At 34.9% G+C, this 19,356-nt stretch overlaps 1 protein-coding gene across 5 annotated transcripts; it reads left to right on the top strand.

The window, feature by feature from the left end:
* The first annotated feature begins 1,913 nt into the window (after positions 1-1,913).
* TRMT10A (tRNA methyltransferase 10A) lies at positions 1,914-18,948 on the top strand. Of its 5 annotated transcripts, none has more exons than XM_026509671.4 (8): positions 1,914-2,079; positions 7,935-8,131; positions 8,962-9,124; positions 10,048-10,119; positions 11,721-11,795; positions 14,078-14,227; positions 15,928-16,033; positions 17,250-18,948. In XM_026509671.4, exons 2-8 carry the CDS (start codon positions 7,947-7,949, stop codon positions 17,516-17,518), a joined length of 1,020 nt encoding a protein of 339 aa, XP_026365456.2. In that variant the 5' UTR covers positions 1,914-2,079; positions 7,935-7,946; the 3' UTR covers positions 17,519-18,948. The 5 variants fall into 5 exon arrangements, with proteins under 5 accessions (XP_026365456.2, XP_048067733.1, XP_044243998.2 ...); XM_044388063.3 differs by lacking the exon at positions 1,914-2,079 and adding an exon at positions 2,221-2,715 and having other exon boundaries at positions 7,935-8,323; XM_026509668.4 differs by lacking the exon at positions 1,914-2,079 and adding an exon at positions 2,263-2,715.
* Positions 18,949-19,356: the final 408 nt, after the last annotated feature.

Genomic DNA, 19,356 nt, shown 5'->3' with positions numbered 1-19,356 from the left:
CAAAACCTAATTTTCTCCCACTATTCTCTAAATGACCCAGTTAACATAATTGCATTCCTACAGTTGTCCAAATTAAAAAACCCTTAGGGTTATTCTTTCCTCCTTTTTTTTCATCCTACCCATAGCTTTTCAATCATGTGCCAAATTATGACATGTCTTTGCTTTTATAGCTCCCAATATTTTGAATACCTTTCTCTTCTTGATATCTGGAAAACCACTTACTTTCCAAGATGGAGCGAAATTACTCAATTTCTAAAACTATATCCCCCATCTCCAAGAGCATTTAGTTGCTCCTTTTCATGTATAGGCATCTCAAGTACATTGTATGTTGTATGGGTATTCATTTACTGCTGGCTTTCCCACTAGTCTATGGATTCCTTACAAGGACAGAGATTATGATTTAGTTATCTTTATATGAACAGTACTAAGACAAAAATATGAATTCAATAAATGTGTCACATAAACAAATACATGAATTTTATAAATCAACGAATGAATGAAAAGATTATTTCATATCATGAATTTACTTTCCTGTACTTTCTATATTACGCTTCAATTTCTGATTAAATCCTCCCCCCCATTTTTTGCTGGCACTTTTTTGGTGCTTGCTTTGTATTGATAGTAGAATCACTTAAATTTTTGCACCACATGACTGTAAAGTTAAAATGGCTATAGCAAAAGAAAACTTATTGACTCCACCAGGACAGTATGAGGATTTTTAAGGTAACTTTAAAAATTCTGCTTTAAATATATAGGGATGCCAAATATTAACACTGAAAAAATATATTATTACTCGTAAACAGAATCCTGAGAGGCATTGAACAGCTGTTGAAAAATTCGGCACATCACTATGCCAGCCTGAGTTTAATGACCTACATGTGAAGGGCTACATATCCAATTACTAATCCTCACTCAGCTACTCTTTGCCCTGATATAGAGGCAGCTGAAAAAAGATGCCCTACTAACATCAGAAATGGATCCAGACTTTGTTGTTAATGTTCAGTTAAGAGATCTTTTAGATTTAAGATGAGGAAGAAACAGGGAGTGACTCACACTCTTAGAGCTGACACAGTTTTTCAAGTAAAATTTGAGGGTTTAAAGCAAGAATGACTTCAGTTTTGTGACTAGAGAACTCAAATTCTAAATTTAATTTTCTATTCATTAAAGTCTTCAAACATGTTCAAATATGTTTTCAAATATCAAGAATAATTTACTTCACAATTCTTTCCGTACCAATACGGCAGTCTTCTATTCATCCATTCATATCTCATTCTTATCTTCAAATTCTGCAATAATCACCAATTAGAAGTAGGTTAAAACAAAAGCTAAAAACGACAGTCTACTAGATTATGTTTCAGTTCTCCCTCAGTTGACTTGGTCTATATATAGAAAAAGATCATATAAGGTCACGTATTATAAACAATGAAATGTCACATGATGTTTTGCAAAACAGCATAGGAAAAATAGTTCAAGGAATGAATGGAGAGTAAGACTAATGACTATAATGAAGAAAAAAATTGAAACATTCTAGATTTAAATGCATCTAATTGGGCATTTGACTCACTCTTTAAATTTGATTTTCCATTTGAGTTGTGTGAAATGTGATACTGACAACCTTCCTCCGTATACATTATAGCTTAGGCGTAGCTACGCTTTCCTTTCATCTCCTGTAGAGAATTAAAGAGGCCTCCATCACTGTTTCGCATTTAAAATTTATAAAAGTAGGTATGCCTTACACCCCTCCTCCATCCCCATAGGAATATATAAATGAATACATGCCTGCAAGTATACACTTGCTTCGAGGTGGAAAAACGGACATCACTGTAACTACCTCCCCCTCCAAAAACCCTAACTCCAGACTCCGCCCAACATGAACTCCCTCCCCTTTCTTTCACTGCAGGTCCGAACGTGGCGCAGTGCGATGACGCAGAGGCGTACGCGCCGTAGCCTCCTACGCCTAGCTGCCGTCCCTGCCTCTGGGAGTTGAAGTTTCCTAAGCAAGATTCGTGAGCTGTATCAAGACCATTACGAGAAGGCTCAGTGTTGGTGCTCTCAGTTCCCTGACAGCTCCTCAGCTCGGTAAGTCTCCTGGCACTGCCGCTGGCGCTTGCCTACTCTCTGGTCTTCTTTGGGCACAAAAGGGGCTCTTGCGAGTGCCATCCTCGACTAGCAACACGGCTTCCGGGGGAGAGGGGAGTGAGGCTGTGGAAGTGGCGCCGCGACCCAGTTCCCGAAGGAAGTGATGTCAGATAGAGAGCGTCTCCGGCGCCAAGCAGCTCCCTGATTCGCAGGCTGCAGTTTAATCCCTCCTCGAGTGCGTCCTCAGACGGGTTGCCTAGAGGGGGGTGTGGGGCGAGGCTCTGCCCACCCGCTGTGGGGGCGCCTATGGTCGACTTTTGTTTGGGGGTCGGGATCCGGTCCCTAGTGTATGAAGAGTGTGAGTTTCCAAATAATGAAGGGAGAGGGAAATCTGGACTCTGAAGGACTGGAAAACAAAGGTGGCTCTGCCACTTGGTGGCCAGAGACCGTGAGCAGTCGCTTTACGTCTTTAAATCGGCCTTACCTCGTTTCTCCAACGAGGGGCTGACGTAGCTGAGCGCTCTGAAATGTCGAGAGCGCAGGGGAAAGTTGCTGCAGGTGCTGTTAGCCCCACGGTGGTGAGCCGAGGATGGTTTTAAAGAACACTGAGGCGTTACTTGATTTCAGTGAAATATTGTAAGTGTTAAAATTGGGGAATTTTTCTAGAGATATAAAGAGGATAGCAACAGATGACTTTCTCACTTTTTGTTTTGGTTGTTTTTTAATTCCTTCGCCTCCCCCTATCCCAGCCCAATTCTGCCAAGGGGTCTGACAACTGAATCACGTGCTTTCGGTACTGCAGATCTGGCCGGCGCGTTTTAAAAAGGGTTTTCTCTCTTTCTTTGCCTGTCACTGTCAGGTCATTTAATTCCATTTGCAGTTATTCCAACATTCGTTTGGATCTTTTAGGAAGGGAGGCTCTGTCATAAATTATGAAGACTGTTTATTTAGCCCAATCAAAATCCATGAAATTTGGGCTTTATTTTTATTGGCTGCTCGCTGATGGATGTATGTGTGTGTGCCCTGCTGGAAGGTTGAAATGCCTTTTTTTTTTTTTTTTTTTTACTTCTTTGCCTCTCAGACCAGATGTTCTTAGTCACCTTTATCCAGTTCTTGGTTTTATTAACCTATTTCTGTGACTATAAATGAACCAACCTTGTAAAAATTCTATATTAAAGTAAACTACATTTCACACATATTTCTATAATTGCTACAAAATATTGTTCTTAAATATTTGTTGAACATGGTTGAATAAATGAAAATATACTGGGTCACTGCATGTGAGGGAGGAACACAAAACTTCTGATATGGAGCTTATAAACTGTGGCAAAAACTTTAAAAAACAGGTATACCGAGTAAAAAATGCCACATTTTGCTTCGGGTCATCCGAACAAGCTAGTACATGGTGAAATGCTTATCATATGGTATAGGAAGTGAGAGTTGATACATATCTTTATATGCGGAGTGTGATGTAAGCATCAATACATTGGATCGCAAGCTAGCATCATTTTTTTTATTTTGTGTCTCAATGTATCTAGCTTATCAAAGCTTAAAAAAAATTCACTCGCTTTAGTGCATTTTCTTAATTGGGAATAGCTTTAAAAATAATGAAAATGTCGACCAGCTCATGACCTTTCCTTCTATTTGATAGGCTGTTTAAAAACATTAGTATGCAATGATAGGCTAAGTTAAATTTAATTTACACTTCTCAGGTAAGAAAGGCAAAAGCTCCCCCTGGTGTACACGAGCTACAAAACATTGCTCTATATTCCTTTTTTTTTTTAATTTCACATTATAGAGCCAGTCAACACTTGCAGTTTTTTTTTAAAAGAATAAAGTGATGAACAGAAACGTTCTGTTTTGGAATATTAGTCATAGTTTTATGAAGAGAGCAATTTGTTTCCTGTGAATTTTAATTGTGCTTTTAAGTTTGCACATTTAGCTTAGTGAGGTTTAGTTTGTTTTCTCTACCATGTACTGTTTTGCATACATGCATTGCTTTTATTTAATGTACTGTGTATATAAAGGAAGTAAAACAAAAGTGATTTTGGGGATCACAGTATATATTTTAAAATTTTCTTCCTTCTAATTTTTTCAGGCTTACTGAGTTTCCCCATCTCCTGTTTCTTAAGTTGAATGCTTATTTATTTTCCAGCTTTTTAAAAACACTCTTTAATGAATGAACTCAAGGTTATTCACTTATTTCCAATTACTTTTTGCTTGTATTTCTCTCATTCTGTTATTTAAGTCTTTCAGTTGTTCTGACATATTTTGTCATTCTGTTTCTTTGAATTCTGAGATTGTCAGGATGTCTTCTCATTCATTCATTACCTCTTGGACCCCAGGTAATCTGGAGTTCATCTCATCTCTTGAAATTTTTATATCTTAATTTCCTGGTTTCCAAATAGGTTCTTTTTCATAGATTCTTCTTTTGCTTTTTTAATGCCTCCCTTTGTGTCCCGATTTCCTGTTTTGTTTTTTATGGTTCTATTGCTATGATCTCTGAAAGATTACAACCAAACTTTTTTTTTTTTTAAGATTTTGTTTATTTGACAGAGAGAGATAACAGCGAGAGAGGGAACACAAGCAGGGGGAGTGGGAGAGGGAGAAGCAGGCTTCCCGCTGAGCAGGGAGCCCTATGCAGGGCTTGATCCCAGGACCCCTGGATCGACCTGAGCCGAAGGCAGACGCTTAATGACTGAGCCACCAGGCGCCTCCCAACCAAACTTATTTTAAAGTTTTTTTCACATTGTCCTATTATTTTCAATTTGTGAAGAGTGAATTAATCTCCTGATTATTGATTTTGTTGGGTTTTCCCTATCATTTCTTTTTGTAACTTTGCTTAGTCCTCTCATGGAATTATCACTTCCTCTCTCCAAACCATCTATCTGCTGCCGATTTTGTGGTCGCTCCTACCCCTGGCCCTGTTTAGTGCTTCATTCCACAGCACAGCTTGCATAGGTGATTCAGAATTCAAAACCTGTAGTGTTCTAAGTTCATATGTCATCTCATGGTTTGGCCCTGGTTGTAGCTGAGAAGCTGTGTCAATTCCTTCAGGTTTCCCCAGGTAACCAGCATGGTATAAACCATCAGTCTAAATTTCACCTGTTTTCAGGCTTTTTTTTTTCATGGAAAAAGGAGCCCCACCCCCAACACTAGTTTAAGAGTTCATCTTAAACTCTCAGCTAGGGGCGCCTGGGGACTCAGTGGGTTAAGCGTCTGACACTTGATTTTGGGGTCAGGTCATGATCTGAGGGGTGTGAGATTAAGTCCTGCATAGGGCTCTATACTCAGCAGGGAGTCTGCTTCTCTCCTTCTCCCTCCGTCCCTCTCCCTCAACCCCCCCCCAAGTGCATGTGCTCTCTCTCTTTCCCTAAGATAAGTAAATAAATCTTTAAAAAAATAATAATTAAAAAATGCTATTCTTTCTCCCATCCTCTTCAAAGCTAGGAAAGCTCCCTTTCCTTTACATAGCCTTTACATTTATTTACATTTCCTTTACATAGCCTTTACATAGCAGACCCAGCAGGAACAATATCTATGTTAGTTTTTATTTTTGGTTTTGAGAGAGGTTATACCTTTTTTGTTTCCCCTTGATTTTAACTACTGTTGTCATGTATTTCAAGATTGAGAGACAGGATGCCTCAAAACATGAACTTTTGGCAACCATCTCTAGGAAATCTGTCCCATTTTTGTACTCAGTGGCATAAGAATTGAACTGGAGCTATTTTTTCTCCTCGTTCAGTGACGCAGTGTTCTCAGAGCTCTCCAACAGCAGGGATGAAGCCACACAACTCTTTTACATTCTTTGGAAACCCTCATTTTCTAAATAAGATTTTGGATTTCTGGGAGAGAGTAGAGTTGGATCAGGGTTTGAATCTTACCTCCATCACTTCATTTGTCTATTCATTCAGCAAGTATTTGAGGACTTTGTCCTAGATTTGTTCTAGGTGCCTTGTTTCTTAGGAATTAATTGGTACTTTGGTAATTTGGGGCAAGTTATTTCATGGTGCCTTCTTTGGAAAGTAGGCATGATGCTGTCTACCTCATAGGGTTGTTTTAAGGATTAATTTAGATAATACATTATTTAGCACAATAAGAATTAATAAAGGTTTATTATAACAACTTTTATTACTTTTTAAAATCCTTTGTAATATATTCACTCGTTTGTTTATTCCACAAATAAATAATAAGCATCTACTAAGTGCCAGGCACTGTTAGTAATGTAATGTGGCGATACGACGTTAGTCAAAGCAGACATCATGCATGCCTATAGCCGGTTTCCAGTGTAAAATCAAATTTGAGTTGTCATTTCTAGGAGATATAGCCCCCAAACTAAGGGTACTATTTGGTTAGTGGTATAAGGAAAACTTGTGAACTCTTACTTGGATTTCTAGATGGTTCTTTCCCCTTGAGTAATTTGTGACTTAGCAAAATGCCACTGTTTTTGCTGTAGCCCCCAAAACACATATCTTAAAATTGATCTTTCAGTCAAAGTTTGGTAAGCTTTGTGTTTTCTTAGTTATCCCTATGTGTCCTATTACAACATTACACTTTTAAAGAAAACAAGAACCATATAATAAAACTGCTTAAAAATTATCTTCTACAAGATTTTGTCCTTTCCATTACCTGAATTTTTGGGATTTTTCTCTTAGATGTTAGCTTCTCTACACAGACTTGTTAGCCATCTCTTTAAGAAGGAAGAATCATAGAAATTTTTTTAATGCCAATAGAACATTTGCAAGTCATGCTTAGTCTTTGCTAGGGATAAAGAAATTTTTAAGTTATGGTGTAGGTAATCTATTAAAGAGAAAAGAAATCTTAGTATTTTTACCCTTTCCTAATCTGAAGGTAAGTTCCGTTCTAGACAATAGATACAAAGACATGGGTGGTTAATCCAATCAAATATGTTTGAGATGGTCCTACACATCCCATGACTGATTATAAGATCAGCCTACATATTTGTTTTTTAGCCATGACTAACATGGGTATTTATAATTACATATTTACAATGAAATATCCTGAGAGGCAACCAAATTTGTTTTCTTCACTGTCCAAAATATATAAATCTATAGCATATTGTTTGTCGAAAATGATTTCTGAGTATACACCCAGATAATGAAGTAACATTCCCCTTGTAGCATTAATGACAACTAAAAAAAAGGTGCTTCCCATCACTTTTTAAAAAATATTTTTTCTTTTATAAAGCAATATACTTTCATTATATAAAGTATAGAAAATCCAAAAAAATGGATAAAAATTAAACATATTTATGTGTACATATTCTTTTTAAAACAAAGTTGGACATGATGTATATGTTGGTTTTTTTTATTTTTTTCTACTTAGCATAACCATTTCCTATCACTAACTAATTTTGGGAAACATGATTTTCACTGGATGCTTAGTATTCCCAGCCCGTGTTATAGATGAACTGTAATTTATTTACAGCCACCTTTTGCTGACATTCAAGTAGTTTCTAATTTTTCATTGTTAAAAATTATACTGCAGTACATATACCCTTTTGCCTTAATTCTGCATATTTTTCTCATCCATTTACAGGGAATTATTCTAAGGAAATAAGTTACTGGGTCAAAGGGCATCATGACATTTTAAAGCTCTTGAAACACAGATCTGTGTAACCTTCTGGAAAATTGTGCCATTACTGCTTTTAGTATATGCAAACACCCATTTCATCAAATGGTCTTTGCCAGTAAATGATATTTAATTGTCTAAATTTATATTTTTATTCATTATTGATAGGATTTAATTCTAATCACATCTTTTTTTTTTTTTACTTTTTGTATATGTTTGTAACTTAACTGTTCATGTCAAAAGTTGCTTTTCAATTTTTTCAGAGGCATCAGATAATGTCCTCTGAAATGTTGCCAGCATTTATTGAGTCTTCTAATGTTGAAAGAAAGCAAAGCTTAAGTGAAGATCAAGAGAAGAGCCAGAAGCCAAGATTAGGTGAAGGGTTTGAACCATTATCTAAACGACAAATGAAGAAGCTCATTAAACAGAAACAATGGGAGGAACAACGAGAGCTCCGCAAGTATGCATACATATGCTACCCTATTCAGGAGGGTTGAACTTTGCACAGCCCTTTGACACATCAAAAGGAATTGTGATCATTAAAATTGGAGCTACTTATGTTGTTAGCCAGCATTGTCAGTTGGCTGTTAAAACTGTATTTGTTTCCGTCCTGGTGGATTTACGCTACACTTTTTCTCACCCAGAACCTATTGTGAGTAGCAGCACAGTTTCTGAAATAACTGACTTAGATAAGGGATATAGTTAGCATCCATGTCCTAGATATAGAACAAAAATAACCACCTCAGAAAGATCAAATTTGGGCCTACCATTGATTTTGCTAGAAAAACCATTGTAGGTTTTGGTGAGAGCAGTTAAGCTGAAGCTGTTATTATATAATGCCAACATTTATTGAGGGAAAATAAACTATAGTTGATGTAGATTATAGAAAAAGCATGAGGTTTTTTTAAAAAACACTTTTACTTTGCTTTATTCTATATTAATGTTGTGTGAAAATCATGTAGGAGAAGAATGATAAAAGTAAAAATTTATCCTTAAGTCTAAAATTTCAGTATTTTATAGTCTTACTGTAATACCAATAACAAATGAAATTAGTAGTAGTAAGGGTTTGTGTAGAAAGTATTCTATTGTTTTTTGCAAAATCATTTTCTTTCTATCTGAAGCTTTTAGATGGACTATATAAAATTGCTGACATTTGATCCACAGAAGTGGTAGTTTCATGTGGCTCAGCCTGCTAATTTAAAAAACTTATTTTTTTTTGTCTGTTTAGAAGGGTCTTGTAAATATCTAAATATATAAATAACAACAAAAAGTTTCAATACCTAATTTTAGACAAAAGCGGAAGGAAAAACGCAAGAGAAAACAATTAGAACGACAGTGTCAACTGGAATCAAACTCAGATGGAAACGACAGAAAACGTATTCGAAGAGATGTTATTCACAGCACACTCCGCCTTATCATTGACTGCAGTTTTGACAGCTTGATGGTATTAAAGGTATCATGAATCATTGTCAGAAAAATCCTGAGATAAAGTAGGTTGCGGGGCACCTGGGTAGCCACTCAGTTAAGCATCTGCCTTCAACTCAGGTCATGATCCCAGGGTCCTGGGATCGAGTTCCGCATCGGGGTCCCTGCTCAGCAGGGAGTCTGCTTCTCCCTCTACCTCTGGTGGTCCCCCAGCTGTGCTCTCTCTCTCTCTCAAATGAATAAAATCTTTAAAAAATAAAAACCAAAATAAAGTAGGTTGAATAATTCTTGCTTTAATAGGTAATATCACTTTGATATAAATTCATATACTAAAATGCATCTTAAAGTTTTTCAAGATCATGCCCCATAAGTTAAACCAGCTAATAAATTGCTCTTATTTATATGCATAGAAGAGAGAGACAGACACTGTAATTAGATTACAAGACTCAGTAACTCTATATTAATCATGAAGATCCAGGAGTGTTTTTGTTATTTGTTCTAATCAAAAGAAGAAAGTAAGAAATGCGATTGGTTTAATAGAATTATTTCTTATTTAGTAATTTGAGAAAACTGGCTGTCTGAACAATGTTAGCGAAGAAAACATACTTTACTTACTTTGCAAACCGTTAGTAAGTTATGAAAATAGCAGTAGTATGGCTCTAAGAGAGTTTTTCTTCTTTTGTTGTCTCTTAAGAAGAGTAAATGTTTTCATGAATTAACATTTTAAGTGGATACAAAATTGAAATTATTGGTCAGGGTATTGACTTTACTTGTAGTAATTATTATGTATGTACAGAAGTTGAATGGAAAATGTCAGAAAGGACCTGTATTTCCAGAGGAAAAAAATGTACTTGTCTAGTCCCTCTCTTCTGCTTATTCTATTCTACCAAGATTATGGAATGGCCATAGATGATTTTCAAAATGCTGCTTTAAAAATTACACTCTTTATAGGACATTAAGAAGCTTCATAAGCAGATTCAGCGATGTTATGCAGAGAATCGACGAGCACTGCATCCTGTGCAGGTATGTTTGGGGAATTTAAAACAGATTCCAGGTTCCTTTTATAACTTCCTTGGAAAAAGGCATAGGTAATCCCAATTGCCTATACAAGAATCTTACAGATGCTTTTCCTTAGAGAACAAAATGCCTATTTGAAAAACATTTTAATTTGCTACAAAAATATTTTCAACATTTCCCATGTCAGTCTTAGTCACATGCTGCACAGTCATCGTGTTTTGTGCACACTGACCACATTCCTGTGTAGTTAACATCTTCACTAAGGGATATATACATATTTTCATTCTAGTTTCCCAGCTCTTAATTCCTTCCCTCACACGAAGCGAGGGAACTGCCCCCAGCTTGATGGGTGCCATCGTACCTGTTGGTTAGGTTACTTCTACCTAAAGGATTTTGAGTCTGACCATTTCGAAAGGTACTTCCTGAGACTAATTGGCTGCTGTTAAGAGTAGATAGGGTCTTTTCTCTTACTGAATGTGTTTGAATTCTAGGTGACCTAAAAATTAACACTGGCTCACTGGTGTTAAGAACCAGAAACTTTTTTTTTTTTTTTTTTTTAACCTGAGATATCGTTTATTATTCTATTTAGGAGAACAGTTACAGTTTGACAAAATCATTTTGAGTAATCCAGTTTAGAATTTTTCTACATGACTTAGACTTTATTTGTTTATTACTAATACTATTAAAATGGAATATAATGAGTGAATAGCCTGAATTACGCAATTGCCTTTTCAGAATTAAGCTATCTTAAATTACAATTATGAATACTGCTTAAAATTAGGAACACATTTTTTAAAAATGAAGATACAATTTCAGGTACCTTGGGCTAATTTTAAGAAACATTTCAAATCATGAATTTTTATGAGTATCACAATGTAATTTGAAAGTAATAAAAAATCAAGAACATGTTTAATCATAAATGTTTAATGAAAAACACACAAAATGATGAAATCTGATACATGCTACTCTCATGCTTGTAAATCTATGGCAATGCCTTCTCTACTCCTTCTCAGGCTTTTCAAGAGGTTTGCTAGAATATTGCTGATAGATGTATTCTATATTACAATAAAATGAAATTTTAATACTAAATGAATAAGAACCAGAAACTCTTAATAAGATTTCTGGTTAGATATTTATTTTCTTTTTATCAAGTGATAGTATTTTTATATTTTTACATTTTATATTCTTCTCACCCTTGATGAGACTTGCAATAGGTGTCAGGGTTTAGAATCAAAGGAAAATTATGAAGACTTTGAACTGGTAAAAAAAAAAAAAAAAAAAACAGTGGTGGCAAAAGAAATTGAATGAAAACTTGACGTGGGAATAGGGAAGTAGAAAAGCTATCACTGAGAGAGAATCAGCTTGTAGCTGCTTGTAAAATGGGGAAAATGTGGACGGACTATTCAAGGTAGTGGGTTATGAGCTACGCCAAACATGTCACTTCAACCGCACATTTATTCTTGTATGGTTAAAGCATCTCAAATTTATTTTTTTCTAAAATGACTGTATTTTATGTTTCATTGATGATCAGATGTGAATAGAAGAGAAATAAAATATTGGACTCTAATGGTCATTTGCTCTCTTTCTGTGTCTGCCATCTCTGTCAGTTTTACTTGACAAGCCATGGAGGCCAGTTGAAAAAGAACATGGATGAAAATGACAAAGGATGGGTCAACTGGAAGGTAATTAAAATAAATGAACTCTCATGTAATTCCAAGTATTTTTATGCTTAAATTTTTTACCTAAATTCTATATAATGCCAATAAATATAGGAGTCAGCACTCTCTCAACCCTGTATATCACTGTACCTAAGTCTAATATTACTAGTGGGAGAAGCTAAAGAAACTGAGATGCCTGTTCACATCTGCTCTCATTAAATCTCCCTTATTTTACCACCAACTTTATTTTTTTATTTCAATTTTTTATTTAAATTCTTGTTAGGCAGCATATATGGTAAAATTGGTTTCAGGTGTGGAATTTAGTGATTCATCACTTGCATATAATAATACCCAGGGCTCATCACAACAAGTGCCCTTCTTAATTCCCATCACCTGTCTAGCCAATCCCCCACCCATCTCCCCTCCAGCAACCCTCAATTTGTTCTTTACCACCAACTTTAAAAAATTTTTTTAAAACAGGAAAAATTTTAAAGGTCTATGTGTACAATCTCTACCTAGCAAACTGATGATACATTATTTATAAGGGTGAAGTCATGTTAAAATTTGAAAATGTACTTGCATTCTGGTTCTTCTAAATCTGTGCCGTCCCATATGGTGTTCACTATCCACATGTGGGTATTGAACTCTTGAAATGTGACTGGTCTGAATGGAGATGTGCTGTAAATGTGAAATATACATTGAATTTCAAAGACAGTTAGAAAAAAAGAGAGAGAATGTAAAATACCTGCTTGAAATTGAAAATTATGTGTTGAAATGATAACATATTGGGTATATTGCGTTGGGTACAAAGTATTAAAATTAATTTCACCAATTTTCACTTTTTTAAACGTATCTACTGAAAGATTTCAAGTTACATATGTGGCTCACATTTTTTCTTTCTATTAGACTAAACTGTTCTCATTTATAAAGATGACTAATAGATTGGCTTTAGTACTAACCCCTGAGGAACTTGCCCTATTCAGAGAAGTACTGGCTTAGTCCTAATTTTTTTTCCTTCTCAAAGCCAGTTTTTATGTGACAAAATTTCCCTCTCACATTCACTAATCCCATAATGACTGAATTTTTTTAATTTTTATTTTTTTAGAGAGGTGAGAGGAGGAAAGGGAGAGAGAGGATCCTAGGCAGGCTCCACACCCAGCATGGAGCCCGATGTGGGGTTTGAGCTCATGACCTTGAGATCATGACCTGAGTCACATCAGGAGTCAGACGCCTAACCGACTGAGCCACCCAGGTGCCCCTGCATTTATTTTAATAATAGCCTATGGTGTGAAACATTTTCAAAAGTTTTCCTAAGTTTTAAAGTAGAATATATTTACCAAGTTTTATATTCATGCCTATCTTCCTAAGAAATAATGTAATTAGTTAGTATAGGCATACTTTTAGTTATTTTGTGGCTTGTTAAATTTATTATTTATACCACTAGTTTTCCAGAGACTCACGAGTTTGCTGGTCCCCACTCAGGTCCCTTTAGGGCTCTTATTAAGCATAGGCATCAAATTAATAATACCATTTTCCAGAAAAGTGGCTATTTATTACCTAGTAGGTTATACATTTTAGGCGAGAAGTCTCCTTCATTTTTTATTTCTTTAAAAAGTATTAGGTAAGTGCCATCTGAGTCTGGTGATGCATCGTCCTTTATTCTACCAAAGTAGTTTGCAAAATGTTGACTGTCAACTGTTGTTCAGTCTTGTACCTCTGACCTGATAATTTTGGTGAGGAAGATTTCAAATGTGTATCTTTGTAGAAACAGATGCATGGAATTTATTAAATCTATAAGCCATTTCCTTTTGTGATGATTCATGCAGATGGAGAGGAAGTAATTGGAAAAGGCATTCTTTGGTTGGAGAAGAATGTGAGCAGATATGTGGCCAAAAAAAAATGCGTTTGTTTTATTGGAACAGAGTTAAAGTTAGAAAGCTAGGTTAGTGCCATATTCAAAAAAGAGTTACTAAGTAAAGGGACTTAAGTTTTATCCTACATGTAAAGACAAAACATTGGAAGTAGGGTTTTTAGAAAGTGAGTCTGCCATTGGTGTGTGGAAGTAAATTGGAGGGATCAGGGGCTAGAGACAGGGAAATAAGAGTAGGGTGCTGCTTGAATAATTGGGGTGTGAGGTGATCAGTATTGAAGTAATAGGTTCTCAATAATACATTGTAAAATATTCTTTCATACTTCCTTTCGTATGCTGTAGGGTGGCTTTATCTAAGGAAAAGAAAATAATCATTTTTAGCCAATTTCCACAAAATCCTATTAATTAATAACATCTTTCTCCTTCTGTCCTAAAGGATATCCACATCAAACCAGAGCATTATAGTGAATTCATAAAGAAAGAAGACCTGATTTACCTAACATCAGACTCACCTAATGTACTGAAGGAATTAGATGAATCAAAGGCCTATGTGATTGGAGGGCTGGTAGATCACAACCATCACAAGGTACTATTCAGTGTTTATTTTTGCTTTTGCTCATACTTAAAATGGATATACCAGTTTTCTTGATAGTAGCAATAATACAAACGAGAGCTGATCATTCTTGAGTGCCTGCTATATTCCAGTCACCTTTCTAGCTAAGAAAGCATTTCACATATGTTGCTAGTTTGCTTAATCCTCCCCAACACAGTGAGGTCAGTGCTGTTATTATCTACATTTTGCAGATGAGGAACTGGAGGCACAGAGCAACTAGGTCTAAGATCAATAGTAGTAGGTGATAAAGCAGATATTTGAAGCCAGCAGATTGTTCCAGAGTCCACATGCCTACAGGATATGTTGTATTGATAGTAGATGCTGCTGGTGGTAAAATCGATACCAATGTATACCAAAATTAATACCAAATGGTAAATTTATGTGAGTTTTTAAATATGTAATTTTCGTGGGGTGTGTTTTCTCTTAAATTTTGTACTTTTGTCTCTTCTCATCACCTCCTTACCCTCACTTGAATGGAAAATTACAGAAATGTACATTCTAAAAGAAAACATTTTGTACTTTGCCAGCTACTTTGCAGTATGCTAAATTCAACTCAACTCAAGGAAAAACGTGTTTACCAATTGTCTGAGGAAATGCTATCAGCAGAATAATAGGAAGTAATCCATTATTCTGGTATAAGGTCGCTCTGAGGTAGAACTGTCTGTAATGTTGGGGTTGTTTATATCCTCGTATCCGTTATGGTAGCTATGTGGCTGTTGAGCGCATGTAATTTCATAGTACGGTTGAGAAACTAATCAATTTAAATTCAAGTAGTCACAATTGTGGCCCTAACTGGACAGTGCAGCTCTGTAGCATTACAGGGAGTTTTTATCAGAATCATCTTTAGCTTTTCAAAGTTTTTTCTTAGTGGAAAAATTCTATTTTGTTATTTGTTTAGAGTCAAATTTTTTTCTCTAATGTTGTATGTTTTTCTGAACTACATTAATTTTGTTTTCAAAAAAACTGGTCTCAGTCTATTATTTGTCCCTAAAATTTGCAAACCACTGGTCAAGAAATTTAGCTTTTCTTTCTCCTGTACTTTGTCTTTTGGCGACTTCAGTTCTGTTTAGAACAGGCTTTAAGGATTTTAACTTTGAGGAGAAAATTATATTCAACAATCTTTTAATTGATAGGGAAAATAAAATTTATAGGCAATTTAAAATTTTTTTCAAATTAGGTTTCATTTACTTTGTCTTTGCCATTTGTGCCTCTTAATGTTATGTAATTTAAACGTAGTTTTATCTTTATATCTTCTTTCATTCACGGGAAGAGTGATGGTTCTTCTCTAGGAGTTCGGTTTGAGTATTTTAAACTGAGAGAAAGTGTGGAATGGTGAAGAGCTACCTGAGTCAAAAGGCATGAGCTGGGTTTTTCTTGTGGTTCTTTCACTGAAGAGCTTTGTGATGGGGTAGGAAACGTAATATCATTGGTCTCCTCATTTGTAAAGCTGTTAAAGCAAATGCCCTAAACATTCTGATGATACTTATTGTTGAAAGTATGCTTCCAAATTAGCAATTACACACACACACACACACACACACACACACACACACACACTTCGTCAAATAATGTTCTCTGAACTAAAGTTGTTTCTAAAAAGTACTTATTCTGTTGTAGACTTTAAGTTAAAATAATCTAATGTTCTAGTCCAAGTTATAGTATCTTTGTTTTAGGGACTCACATATAAACAAGCATCAGATCATGGAATTGGTCATGCACAGCTCCCCCTTGGAAATTTTGTGAAGATGAATAGTAGAAAAGTTTTGGCAATTAATCATGGTAAGCTATAAGGGGATTATGAAAACATACTTGAGTGAACAATGTGAAGAATAATATTACCTTTGGACAAGTAGAAAATATACATCTTGCTGGAGACAAAGTTATAAAATGTAATCATTTATAATCTGTTTGAATATAGAAATAATACGTGCATATTTTAGAAAAAATTGGAAATATAGAAAAGTATAAAGAAAAATAAGCTATAATTTACTACCCAGAGATACTTGGAATTAACTTATTGGTGTGTTTCCTTTCAGTTTTTTCCTATGCATATATAATACTATTTGTTACATAATTGGATTTTTACTCTGTTGCATAAAATGTTATAAATTTGGGTGTTTTCCCACCATTTATAATTATATTTTTCTGTCATTGAATCAATATTAATGGCTACATAATATTCCATCATCTGAATATACAATAATGTAACTGTTCTGCTGTTGATCTTTTTTTCCTTTTTTACTACTGTAAATAACATTGTAGTAGATATTCTTGGACCTGAGTTTTTGCCTGCAGTTTTGCTTTCTAAGATTTTTTTAGTAGAGATTTTTGTTAGTATACAACTATTCATTGGCTCTTTTTATGTGCTAAACACTTTCTCTACAGCACACTCTAGGGAATTACAGAAATGAACTTATTGATTCAAGGAATGAACTTCTTCTAAGACCTTTGATAGGTAGTGGAAATTACTTTTCCATAAAGTAATGCAGATTAAGCCCTTCAGCAATATATTAAAGTGAGAGTACCTTGCAGACAGTATTTATATTCTTTACCTCTAATGTAAAGAAAAAAAAAAAAAGCAGGCAAGATGCTCCCCAGAGTGAGTGACTTAAAGACAGAAGAAATTTAGATTAATGTTAACCTTTTGTTTTGTTTGTTTCTTGTTTATGTTAGCATATAAAGAAGTGAAAGGGATAAAGAATAGGAAGGAAATGAAAAAGGTCCCCTGCCTATTGATTATAATTGACAAAAGATAATGCTAAATCTTTGAGTGCTCATGAACTGAATTGAACAAAAACTAGAGAAGAGGTAACAGGCCTGGAGGGCGTTGGGGCAGATTGGCTCTGACAGTGCATAGGAGAAAGAAGTGATGGGAACGAAGTAGTTACTAGGACATACTAGCACTCTTAATATGAAAGCAATGTATTTTAAAACACAGAGTGCAACATTGTGATGAACCTGGCTAAGAAATGTATGGAGTTTGTCTTTGTTGCAGTGTTTGAGATTATTCTGGAATATCTGGAAACCAGAGACTGGCAAGAAGCATTTTTTACTATCTTACCCCAACGGAAAGGAGCTGTTCCCACAGACAAAGCCTGTGAAAGTTCTTCACATGACAAGAAATCTGCCAGGGTTGAGGACGGATTGGACAGTGATTCCAGTGAGGAAGAAAATAGCAGAAATGAACCAGAATCACCACATTTAGAAGAAAAACAGGATAAAGAAAATAGCAATGAATCCACAGTGAACTCTATACCACACTAGTGTCATCTGTTGTTTTTGGTTTTTGTTTGTTTGTTTGTTTTTTGTTTAAGGAAAACTTAGGAGAAAATGAGGTGCTTCATAGAATATTCTAATTGGGAGAAAATTTTATTTCCTCTTCTGTTGTGAATTTTTAAAACTTTTTTTTAGAGCTAAGTGATAAAAAGCCCTTATAAGAAAGTATTCTTTGTTTTTACATAAAATTTAAATGTTTAATTTTTAAAATAGTTTTCTAAGTCTCAACAGTTTCTTGAGAATTTTACTTTATTGGTAAACCTTCATTCTCTTTTATTTACTGGATTATATTTTTTAGAATGTGCCTTCTGACCTTTCAGTTTTATTTTTTTATGTTTATATCAAGTGTCTTTCTGATTTATTGTCTACTTAGTTGTGGAGATAGATATTCATAAATCTCCTGTAAGTCTACCAAAATGTTCTGTATGGGAGGTTACAACCTATTTGCAGCTTTTTTATTCAACTCAGTTACTTCAGAAGAGTGCATTTATTTTAGGAAGAAGTGTTAGATTGATAAACTCAACAATTTATTTCTTTTGGACTGTGGAGCCTGTCTCTGTTCTTCCTCTGTGATGCCTTTTCGTGGTTCTAAAGCAATCACTAAAGAGTAAAGAATCTCTTTAATGTATTTTCTTAATTTCAATAATGGTAAATTATTTCAATTACAAAATGTAATTTTTCACGCTAGATTATTTTAAAAGGCCGTTGAGTATCAATTTTGTCTTAAATTTAAAAGGAAACAGCTCTTAGCTATCCTTTCTTTCTATGTGTACTTCTATTAAAAAAATATTTCTTGGTTCTTAAAGTGAATAAAGTTAACTTTATATGTGCATCTGTCTACTAGCATATAATATGCAAGCTAATATAACTATGTTTCTGTAAATAATCTAAGCATGTATGAAAAAGTATATATAATTGTATATATATATCTGTCTACAATCATGTATGATTCTCAGTGGTTAATGATAACAGGACTGAGTTGCCAAATATCTGTATTATTTGCATCAGTGATTGTGTTGAACAGCACTAAGAATTTGAATTTCAGAAAGTGCAAAAATCCGTATCTAAACATTTGTATGAGGACATTGGCAAGGGAAGATGGGACTAAAAAGAGATGTTTTTATTTTCTCCTGCTAAATGTAGAGCAGTTATGTTTACAGTAGTGATTGTTCTTTGTCACAGCTAAAGTAAGATTTCAGAAGCCTTCACTGAGTTTGGATAAATTAAGTTTCTGTTCTTTTTACTCATTGGCATCTCAAATTATGTACACAATTGGTAGAAAGTTCATTAGGTTTAGTGCTGATATTCACTGGCTCTTACTTTTTGTTGCTTTGTTCTTAGTAATCTATTATAGCTGTCCATTTAAAATAAGGTCTGTGAGCAAGGTATATAAATAAAGAAAAGCCCCTACAAGTCTAGAAGAGCAAAGTGTATGTCTTAAGTTGTATTTTTCAAAGGTTCAGGTATTCCTGAGTAGATATGGCTTAGTAGCACCAAATCCAGTTGACGCTTGAAAAGTATGGGGGTTACGGGCACCGAGCCCCCACACAGTTGAAAGTCCACGTGTAACTTTGTCCCAAAACTTAATAGCCTACCGTTGACCGGAAATCTTACTGATAACACAACAAGTGTATTAACATGTATTTTGTATGTTATATGTATTATATACTGTATTCTTAAACTAGAGAAGATGTTAGGAAAATCGCAAGAGCAAATACATTTACAATACTGTACTGTATTGAAAAAAAATTACATGTAAGTGGACCCATGCATTTCAAACCTGTGTTGTTCAGGAGTCAACTGTATTATGCCTTTTACTTAAATTA

The sequence above is a fragment of the Ursus arctos genome, unplaced genomic scaffold (assembly GCF_023065955.2).
Source record: "Ursus arctos isolate Adak ecotype North America unplaced genomic scaffold, UrsArc2.0 scaffold_9, whole genome shotgun sequence".
NCBI lineage: Eukaryota > Metazoa > Chordata > Mammalia > Carnivora > Ursidae > Ursus > Ursus arctos.
Note: the sequence above shows the minus strand (reverse complement) of the source record. Positions and strands in the feature narration are given on the sequence as shown.

Excerpts from the sequence above, each read along its gene's own strand:
- TRMT10A (XM_026509671.4), top strand. The coding sequence starts at position 7,947 with ATGTCCTCTGAAATGTTGCCAGCATTTATTGAGTCTTCTAATGTTGAA. Across the intron at positions 10,120-11,720 it reads GAGCACTGCATCCTGTGCAG|TTTTACTTGACAAGCCATGG; the intron begins GTATGTTTGGGG and ends CATCTCTGTCAG. Across the intron at positions 14,228-15,927 it reads TAGATCACAACCATCACAAG|GGACTCACATATAAACAAGC; the intron begins GTACTATTCAGT and ends TCTTTGTTTTAG.